This window comes from Brassica napus, chromosome C7 (assembly GCF_020379485.1).
Source record: "Brassica napus cultivar Da-Ae chromosome C7, Da-Ae, whole genome shotgun sequence".
NCBI lineage: Eukaryota > Viridiplantae > Streptophyta > Magnoliopsida > Brassicales > Brassicaceae > Brassica > Brassica napus.
In genome coordinates, this window is record NC_063450.1 from 36,369,599 (window position 1) to 36,380,230 (window position 10,632).

General features: G+C 33.2%; 1 protein-coding gene and 1 long non-coding RNA gene across 2 annotated transcripts; one reads left to right on the top strand and one right to left on the bottom strand.

The window, feature by feature from the left end:
* Positions 1-1,473: 1,473 nt before the first annotated feature.
* On the bottom strand, positions 1,474-2,971 carry LOC125589801 (receptor-like kinase TMK3). Its single transcript, XM_048762254.1, has one exon. It carries the CDS (start codon positions 2,433-2,435, stop codon positions 1,476-1,478), a length of 960 nt encoding a protein of 319 aa, XP_048618211.1. The 5' UTR covers positions 2,436-2,971; the 3' UTR covers positions 1,474-1,475.
* A 190-nt stretch (positions 2,972-3,161) lies between these two features.
* Positions 3,162-5,258, top strand: LOC111207453. The gene is made up of 2 exons (XR_007325952.1): positions 3,162-4,623; positions 4,726-5,258. It is a non-coding gene; the product is annotated as an uncharacterized LOC111207453 (long non-coding RNA).
* The last annotated feature ends 5,374 nt before the right edge of the window (positions 5,259-10,632 follow it).

The window sequence follows — 10,632 nt, forward strand, 5'->3', positions numbered from 1 at the left end:
AGAAAAATATCGAAGATAGATAGGATTGACACGTGAACGTAAACTTCTCATAACCATAATTAAATTTTAAATTGCTAAATCATGATATAAAACCGAGCCGACATGGTTTCATTGTAACCAAATAGTAGGCATTAGATTCTTCGGCCACGTTAGGTTTTTATGCGATAAATAATTTTTGACTTAAAATATTTTTTAAAATGGGATCAGTTCATTAGTAAAAAAATTATGTAATTAACAAAAAAATTTTAAAAAATTGTTTAAGAGCCAAATATATTTAATTCGAACAATAATATAATTTTTTTATACGATATTTCTTAAATAATTTTCATATAAATTTAAGCACATGTCTTATCCTAGTATCATATAAATCAAAAAGATATAAATAAAAAAGATTTATTCAGTTTTAACTTTTACTTTTCTGTTGAACTCGTTGTTATCCTAAACCTTTGTATTTGGGTGCGTGAATGTTGTTTTGTAGCTAGCAGAGAATTTGATTTGTATAAAGAAAGAAGACAGACAAAAACGTGGGTGTAGTACAGCTAGGTCAAAATTTTCAATTTCCTTTATTAACGTGATCTATGTTATTAAAACTGAATTACATTTTAAAATCGTTTAGAAACATAAATTGCAGTATAAATGAGAATTGTTTAGAAACATGAATAAAAATATAAAAAAGAAGTATAATGTCATTTTATTAATTTCATTAATATAATTACATTAATTTTCTTTCCATATTTCACTCAATTTAACAATTTCATTAATTATATTACCTTAACTATACATCACATCTTTAATTATATTACAACAATAATAATAGTGAAGATTTCTATTTTTTAGTTAATCAACGTTAAAGTTGTGACAATTATAAAATAAAAAAATGTAAAATAACTGGATTTTGCATATGGTTAAACATTCGGTTTAATTTGTTTTACTAAAACTTTTATTTTTAATTTTAGTTTCAATTGGTGAAAAATTACGTAGCCAAAATCATAATTCAAAGACATGTTTTGTGAATACAATAATAACTTAAATCAAAATAATAAAAATGTATTACATTTATTGTCACCTAATTTTTCACTCCATATAATTATTTAACTAAATAAAAAACTCTTTCTATTTCACTTAATTTAGTCAAACACATAGAAAAAGTATTTTTTATTAGTTTATAAAATCAGTTAGGCATGAACATTAGCTTTTCATTTAGGTACGAGTTATTTTTTTCGGGAATCGTTTTTTTTTTTAATTAGGCCCGGTTGAATATTATAAATTTATGTGTGGGTTTTGAGTTAGGTATTTCCGGGTTTGGATGAATTCGGTTCAGATGTATAGGAACTTAAGAATATTTAAATAACAAATGTGTCTAAAAAGAGTTCGGATATTTGTACCAAAAATAATCATATTACCGGATTCGGTCAAGAACTTTTGAATAGAATTAATTATATTACGACAAAACAAATTTCAATAAAATGGGCTTCTCAAATTTTTTTATCTTTATTCACTTTTTGCAAGAGTTCCACCAGTGGGTGTGAGACAGGTCCATCCTTTCCGATGTTAGCGTTACCACTAGTTACCACGTTCACACTTGCACTGAACGTCGGCACAGCACCGTTGATATTGTTGATAGACACATTTAGTGTCCTAAGCATAGGTAAAGTGGTAAGCTCTGTCGGTATATTCCCGGTGAGGTTGTTATTAGAAAGATCGATCGTTTCCAAAGAAGTAAGCTTAGCAAAACTCGGAGATATCGTACCGGTGAGCTCAAGCCTCCGTAGTTTAACCATTGTAACATCACTTCCGGAACAAGTAATCCCGGTCCAGCTATCACACGGATCATTCCCTGTCCAGCTCATGGCTAGCATCACCGGATATCCAAAGGACTCAGCTATAGATAGCAAGGTCTCGACACGTGGATCACACGGAGTACCAGGAGTATCCAGACAGAAGCTATTCCCGTTGAATATTGGAACAAAAGCGTCTGAGTTCTTGAACAACGGAGTCGGTCCTTGAAAGTAGTTATTATTTAAATTCGCGACAATGAGCGTTTTGAGACCGGTAAACGACGGTGGGACGACGCCGGTGAGCATATTATGTTCTACATTGAACAATCTCAGATACTGTAAACCGGAGAGATCAGGGATCGGACCGGAAAAGTCGTTGTCTTGCAGATCAACCTCGACGAGATTGGATAGTTTCCCGAGATCCTGAGGGAGAGTCCCGGCGATCCATTTCTCTCTGAGCAGGATCCTTGTGATGCGGTTGCTTTCGCCGCATATGACGCCGTCCCATTTGCAAGGGTCAGGGTCCGACCAGTGAACGTCTGATGTGAGGTTCAGGTAGGATTTGAAGGATTGCATGATCGTCGCATCGTCCTGAGAAGCGGCAAAATTGAGGAGGGAGAGGAGGAGACAGAGGAGGAAAAGATGAGAGCTGGTCATTTTCGTCGGGAAGAGTGAAACTGACTACTCGAGAAGAAAGAAAGTGTTTGTTCGGGAGGGAGAAACTGCTCTATTAATAATTTTGATAAAACAGTATAAAATGGGGAAAATATTCATAGTCAAAACAAATGAGATTATCTGCTATTTTAATGTTTGTATATATCCTGAATGATCATATTTTTGAAGTAAGAAAATCGAAATTATTGACTTGATTGAATGCAAATTTGGTAACTCTCTGACCACTTCTATGGTAAGAAGGAAACATATAAAAAATCTACGCATCAAGATGAGAAAAAATGATATGGTCTTTGATTTATTATTTTCTTATCTATATCTCATTTTTATCCTGGATAAATATTACAAATTATAAAAAATATTACAGATCATTTTATAGTTGTCTGATGAAAATCCACATATGATTGTATCATATATGACAATTTTTGTATGTATTTCTATTATTAATTTTTCCGGCTCCAACTAATAATTAAGGATAGAAATACTACCATATTTTTTAGATAATATATATATATCTATCTATCTATAATAATAAAGTTATCTTTTCTGTCTTCTCCTGCGTCCATGTCACTCTAGAGAGAGGGGCGTTTTGCGCCACGTATCGAATATTATCTGGGCTTTTATTACAATAGTTAGAGTAGGCTCAGACATTGAGCCATATTAGAGACCCATCCAAAATTAGGTTTCACCTTCCTCTTCCTAATCCTCTTGCACGTGTGACCTCCACGATGAAATTCAGACTTTAAGCGCCGATCCGAATTCAGTAACGTCTCACCAATCCATAAATCATTTCTTTACTCCTTGAGTTTTTCGTTATTCCAACTCAAACGATATCCAAAAGCAATTTTTGTCGTAGCAACCCATCCGAGAATGGCTAATTCCTTCATCATTCTTGTGGAATTGAAAAACAGGGACCAGTCTCTCCAAGGTCGTCCGATCCGTTCACCCTCTCGATTACTCTCCAACTTTCGTTATCATCTCCTTGCTACTTTCGATTTCAAAATTTTAGTGTTTTGTTCTTTATTTTCTTGTTGTGGAATAGTGTTGGAGGATCAAAGGATTGATCTTTTGGTTTTAACACGTTTGATTATAATTTTCTGCGCAGGAAGATGACAGGCTTAGAGTATGTGATCAGTGATGCTACTGAGATTGTCCCGACAAGATTATATATGCTGACGTATAATATCGATGCAAACGTATAACAAGGTTATATCGATGCTAACGTATAATATTGTGGATGGTACAATATACCAGGCTCCACAGCTTTGTAGTGTCTTTGCAGCTCGAGTTGTATGTTTCTTCATCCTTTCTATTTACGTTCATGTGTTGCTTGGAGGGCATAGACTAGGCGAAGGTTTTTTTTTTTAGTTGCTGCTAAAGTGTTTTTTGTTTTCTTCTCTTTCTCCTTTAAGGTCGGACTGTTATTAATATTTAGATGGTTTCTCTGCAGCTGCATTAAAGTTGGGGACGGTTAGGCAGGGTAAGATTTTGTTTTCTTTAATAAGTTGGTTCTGTCTCAGTTTCATGTGATTAAATCTTTTCTGCTACTAAGAGTTAGTTTCAAAGTTTGTTGCAAGCTCGACTAGCTATGTCCACAAGACCGGACTGAGAAGTATATGTTTTTTGTATCAACTGCATGTAGATGCAAATGTAAAATAACTTTTCATTAACTTAGGAAGCTCATATCTGAACAGATTTAATTTATCAAGTACTTTAGAATCTGTTGTTCTTTGTTGTCCATCTTTGGTATTCTGCAAGCTTCTGTAATATGATCTATGGTTTTCAGTTGATTGCTAAAAACCAGAAAAAGCCTTCTGAGACAAAGCCCCCAATGGTACACAATCTTTCACACCACTTCTCTTCCGATAAATATCACCAATAAAAAATATTGTTTTTTCTTCAGTTGGGTTTTATGGGTGTGCTCTGTAACAGAGGAATTGAATTTGATGTTTTTAGATTCATCAAAGATGATGTTTTCGTAGAAATCAGGAGCAACCCACCTTATATAAGAAAAAAAAAAGAATTGAACAGTATCTATGTCGAAGAAGTCAAGAGTTCTTTGAGCAACGCGTTTCTTCAGGCCGATATTTCTTTAGCAGAGGACCGCAACAGAGGCTCTTTTCTCAGGCTTTTCTTCCGGTACCTCGGCTCTTGCTGCCCTTATTTTTGGAAGGTATGTTTGTTAGCTTCGACTAAACCCATCTTCAGAATCACTAAGATTCGATTTTAAGTGAAGGTTTGTTTCCTCATGATTGTTGTTCTGTTTTTGCACCAGACACTTAATGGTTGCAAATGCAGCAGATGGCAGAGCCGTTCTCTGTAGGAATGGTGAAGCCATAGACATGTCTCGAGACCACAAACCAATCTACTTACCGTAAAGAAGAAAGTCTAAGGAAGTGGCGGCTTCAACGATGCCAGTTACTTAAATGGCATAGTGATTGGGACATGTAACTACCACGAGGGCCACGATCTCCACTCTTAGCAGAGCCAGGAGATCAAAAAGATACATTTAACAGAGGAAGAGAAGTTTCTAATAATGGGATGCGACGAGATTTGGGACGTTTTGACAATTCAAAAGGTTTTTGTATCATTAGGTGTGAATTACGTCGATCACGATGACCCGATAACGCTTGCCTTGAGATCTTTAAGGCTAAATAAGTTAGATAACCTAACAGTGGTTGTTTGATTCTTGTCGGCTGATGACATAAGAGCAATGGTCGCTCCTCCGGTGGAGGATCAACGGTGTTGTATTTTTCTCAGAGATTGAGGGCCTTATTTGATGGTTGAATGAAAAGATAATGACATTCCCTTTTGTGTTGTTGGCTGAGCTTTTTCTTGCTTTTGTATATTTGGGGTCTGTATCTAACTTCGAGTGTCTACCTGCCCAAGTTTTGTGTAAGCGGTTATTTGTTCGTGCATGGATTGAAAGTTTTTTTTATGTACGTGGTCCATTTAGTTTGTATAATTACATGGATTTCAGTTTATGAAAACAAAGTAGATTTGTATGCTTGGTCGCTAACTACATACATTTCCAATTTGTATGCTTGGCCAGTCGCTATTTTGTCCACTTTCTGAAGTAAGAAAATAGTTTTGTAATATGAACATTAACAATATACAATATTATACACGTGAGAAACCAACACTTGTCCAACATGAAAATAGTTTTACAAATTTGTTCACTTTTTAGAAGATTATAACTACATTAAATATTCCACAAATTAGCATTCGATAAATTAATTACATTATAAATTAAAACTTTTTATCGATTTTAAGTTGGATCAATTCAAAATATGACACAATCGATAAAATAATAAGATAATATATTTTTGAAGATCCCATGCAAATTTATCGTCTCACTAGGGTCATATAATAATTTATATATATAAAGATTCTATAAGTATAAATAATATATTGTATTGTTTGATTTAGATTTACAATTGATTTTATTTTTTATTATTATTTTATAATATCTAAAAATTTGTCTCTAAAACACATTTAAATTACATGATACATATCTCATAACACTAAAAATGAACTATAAGTTTATGTCTAACATGAAAGTTTCTATAACTTCCATAAAGCAATACTGTCACACTTAAAAAAATAACTGCATCCACATAAATTAGTGGAATGTCAAATTAAACAACAAACAACTACAATTATTAATATAGCCGTAACCCACTATCTAACAAAATATATAAATTATATCTTCAACAAAGAGAAAGATTCGGAGGGAAACATATTTTCCACTATATTCACAAAACAGAAGAAAAAACAAATAAGATGGAACCAGATATTTTAGTCAACAATTATAACTCAGATGAAAGCATTGACAGCTATGACGAAAGCTCTTCAGCCACAAACCATGCCATCCATTTCAAAAACCTTAGACTATGATATTTTGCAGCGGAATCACTCATGATGAAGAATCAACACATTCAGTTAATGAAACAATGTTTGGATAATAACAATTCACAGGCGCATTAAGGGGTTAAATCGGTACTTTTTCCACCATAAACCTAGCAAATGACTCCACCATCTTACTCAATCCGCATATGGGAACTATGACAAAGGTACGTATCTTTATGGTATATTAATGTTATGCTATCTAACTTTGAAGAGGTACATAGTTTTTGAATAAGTTGTCCTTGAAAAATTGTCAATTCAAATCCAATCAATGTGAAACATGATTAAGAACTCACTCAGGATTTAAAAACAAAGTATTTAACCAATACAACCACAATGAAGCCCCCAACAAACTGCCACATCTTTGTCATAGATAAAGTATGCGAAAATTGTTACTATTTTAAAAAGATGAAATAATTTATTATCTTTCTTCAGACAAGATAATCACAAAACCAAACACAAGCATTTACATTTTTTCTTATAATACATCAACTTTACTTTATGTTTATATCAGAAAATATCATTCTCTTTTAACATATATTCATTCATCTTCATGTTTTTGAATTTATTTTCTTTACTAAGACCATAAAATAAATTGTAATTCATTTAAAACTAAAACATACAAATCCGGCGCGTAGCGCTGGAAGACCACTAGTTTATTTCATATTTTACGGATATCTAATTTTCTAAAATTTACTTTGCTTAAAAGTATGATTTCCATAAATTACTCATTGTATTGGAATCTCGGTTGTATTGTATTCGCTAATACAAAAATACAAATACGTACAATATTAAAATAATTGAAACTATAATTTTATTAAATATAGTATGGTTATAAAAGTTTTTTTTGGTCAACTATATAAATTTTATATATAAAAACTCACATCCCTTACTTATTAATAGAGAAGCAAAATTAAAAAGTAACATTAATTTCATATTTTATTTACATTCATGCCATTTGTTGATGTGTCGTTTTCTGATGCCTCTTCAGACCATATTTATAACTACCCTTTTTTCACTAGACTAATTACGAATAATGCCATTGACCCTACTTATATGTAATATGTATTGTAGTGATAAAATTCGTAAAGAATGGAATTTCCTTATACAGTCTGGTCGTATTGGATTTTCCCACGATGTCGTTTGGTCGAAGTTGTATGCAGAAAATATTTTGTGCAATTAATAACGTGCAAATAAAATGTAGATGAAGATAAGTTTGTCGTGATTATCTATTGTGTTAAACAAAATCCAGTCGTGTCTTTTTTTTTTTTCCGTCAAAGGTTTTTTTTAAATTAGATAAACGGCTGAATCCCGGTAAACGGCCGAAGCCCGATTACAGCAAAAGACGGCTACAAGCCCAAAAGATTACGGGTTAAATGAAAAAGTTAAACGGGCCCTCGGCCCAAACTCAGAGGCCGCACGACCCATTCGGATAGCGTGTCGAGGAGGCTGGCTCGACACGTGGAGAGATCTGCTCCATTAACGCGTCACGCGTCGTAACCGCCTCAACTTGACAGCCTCCGCCTCTACGCCGCCGGAACAACACCATCAAAATCCTCGTTCATCGGAGTTCAGTAACTGACAAGCCTCCAACGAACCCATAGTCGTTCTTCACCGCACTGTCATCACGCCGGAGAGTTCCAACGAACCTCGAGATCTCCTCCGACTTTAAAACACTTCAACCCCTAGACACTCGAACCGAGAACCATCGCTTTCTTTCCTTGAAAGTCGTCACCTCGCCGGAGAGCTTCATCGTCTACCGAGATTTCATCTGCATTGACCCAACCTCACCTTGACGACAACCACGCCGAACTTGACACAAATCGAACCTAGTAACCTTGACCCAAACGAACACCGGGTTCCCAAGCGGCAGCGCGGAGCTTTGCTAGCCTCCGCTCTCCGTAACCAAAAGCCGACGAAGGCGAATCTGAAGGAGATTCCCTTTCCGAAAGCTAGAGCCGGCGACGGTGGATCTGAGCAAGCCTCCACCTCCCGGAAAACACCACGTCTAAACACCACATCTAAACAAAATCCAGTCTTTCGTTTGAAAAATAGAAGTAACACATCAAAATGTTTATTTCATTAGAATTTACGTCCCGTCAACATATGCATAGAAATTGTACAAAGCTTAACATAGGAACACTTATAGAACGTCATTGAATTGATTCTCGAACATTGCACAAAATCATAAACGATTCTACACAAAGGCATGACAGATTCATAAACGTTTCTAAGACCATCTCCAAAAAGAAACTCTATTTTGAAGTTTTCAAAACTCTATATTTGAAGTTTAAATGTGTTCTTCTCCAAAAACAAAACTTCAAACTCAACTTCAAAACGATTTGTATTTTATAATATGGTCCTTATATTTGTCATAACTAATTTGAATTCATAAAACTTTTATAAATAGCTAGCACATATATAAACATATCACAACAATATTAATTAATGAAATATTCTATTAAAATATAAAAATTCAAATAAAAATAACTTAATTAATATTAAACTTCAAGCAAAATACCACATTATTCCATAAATGATTTTCGTAATGCATATATGATCTATTAGTTTATTTCGAAGTAAAATGGCTCTCCTCATTTTTACTTTGTTGAAATCGGATGATATTGATACTTGTAAATATATTAGATAAGAACAAGAAAGTAAAAGAAAAACTTAAAATATTGCTAAAATACTAATTTTTTCGATGATATTAATACTCATGAATTGTACGAAAAGACATCAAAAACAATAACAACAACCATCTTCAGTTACACAAAAAAAAATGTGGACAATATTTGAAAATTTTGAAGGTTCCGGATCAAACTCACATGACTACTAGCGTTGTTGTAATATTTAAATTTGTGTAATAGTTATGTCTTCATGTAATTTTTTAAAATATTTTTTGTTAAGTTTCTTTTGTATATTATTGTTTTTCTAGTTAAAATATTTTAAATCTTATTTTAAAGTTTTATTTAATTTTATGTGTAAAATTTAAATTCTGTGAACAAAATTTAAAATATTTATGAGTTATAATTTTTTTAATGATTAAAACAATAAACAAAAAATATATTTAAAGTTTTTTGTGTGATTGTAGGGACCAAAATGCAAATAAAAATATGAAACTTCAAATTTGAAGTTTTGAGTTGTGAAACTTCAAATATAGAGTTTTACTCCTCAAAACTTCAAGTTGTGAAACTTCAAATATAGAGTTTTACTCCTCAAAACTTCAAATTTGAAGTTTTGAAGTTCATTTTTGGAGAGCAAAAAACTTCATATTTGAAGTTATAGTTGTCTTTTGGAAATGCTCTAATGCCATTCTTAAATTATATGCTATCACATTTTCAAAGGTTGAAGTTGTACTTAAGCATTGTACTATAGATTGCTTGATATTTTGCATTCATATTCATAAGAAAACTGCTCCCTCACCGTAAGCATAAAATGTTAGTCGTTAACATAAGAACACCAACAAATAACCAATTAAATTAGTTCTTTTTTCTATTTCTGTGTGTCTTGACTACGTTTCAATTTTAAAACGTGGGACATTAACTTGACTGTTTATTAGTTATTGTTACGGAATGCAAAATTGATAATTATTGGGAAGCTTTTTAAAAATATGAAACCCACGATTCAATCAAAAAAGTTAGGACATTGACTTGACTGTTTATTAGTTATTGTTATGGAATGCGAAATTGGTAACTACGGGAAACTTTTTTAAAATATGAAACCCACGATTCAATCAAAAAACTTACAAGAGGAACTTGAATGATTAGTAATTATTGTTGTCTTTATTTTCCTAATATGCATTTTCAATAATTTCCTTTTACATGGTCTACAAACAAAGAAAAAATGTTTTAGTTAACCCAATATAAAGTTTCTATAATACACTACCGTAAATATTGCGACCGTGTGCAATTATACCTCATATCTTGACGAAGATTTCGTGATTGATTCGATTTATGAAGATAAGTTACATTTGATTCCGGAATAAATGTAACATTACTTTTGCAAGAATGAGTAAAAGAATGTAAAACATCCAGGCTAGGGTTTTGGCGACGACTCTGGCGATTTTCGGATCTGTGAAGACGTGACGTACAAGCAGAAGACGAGAGGGAGACTAACAGACACTCCTCTCTCTTCTACGGTGTCCTGTATTGCATACAGCGTATCCAGTTTGGTTTTATACCAGTTTTCCACCTCCTTTGTGTGTTTCTGTTGCTTGACTATCAAGGCTCGTTGGATATTTCGACAGCATGAACCGCCAGTTTGGATCCCGTGC

Coding starts and splice junctions, on each gene's coding strand:
- LOC125589801 (XM_048762254.1), bottom strand. CDS start 2,435: ATGACCAGCTCTCATCTTTTCCTCCTCTGTCTCCTCCTCTCCCTCCTC.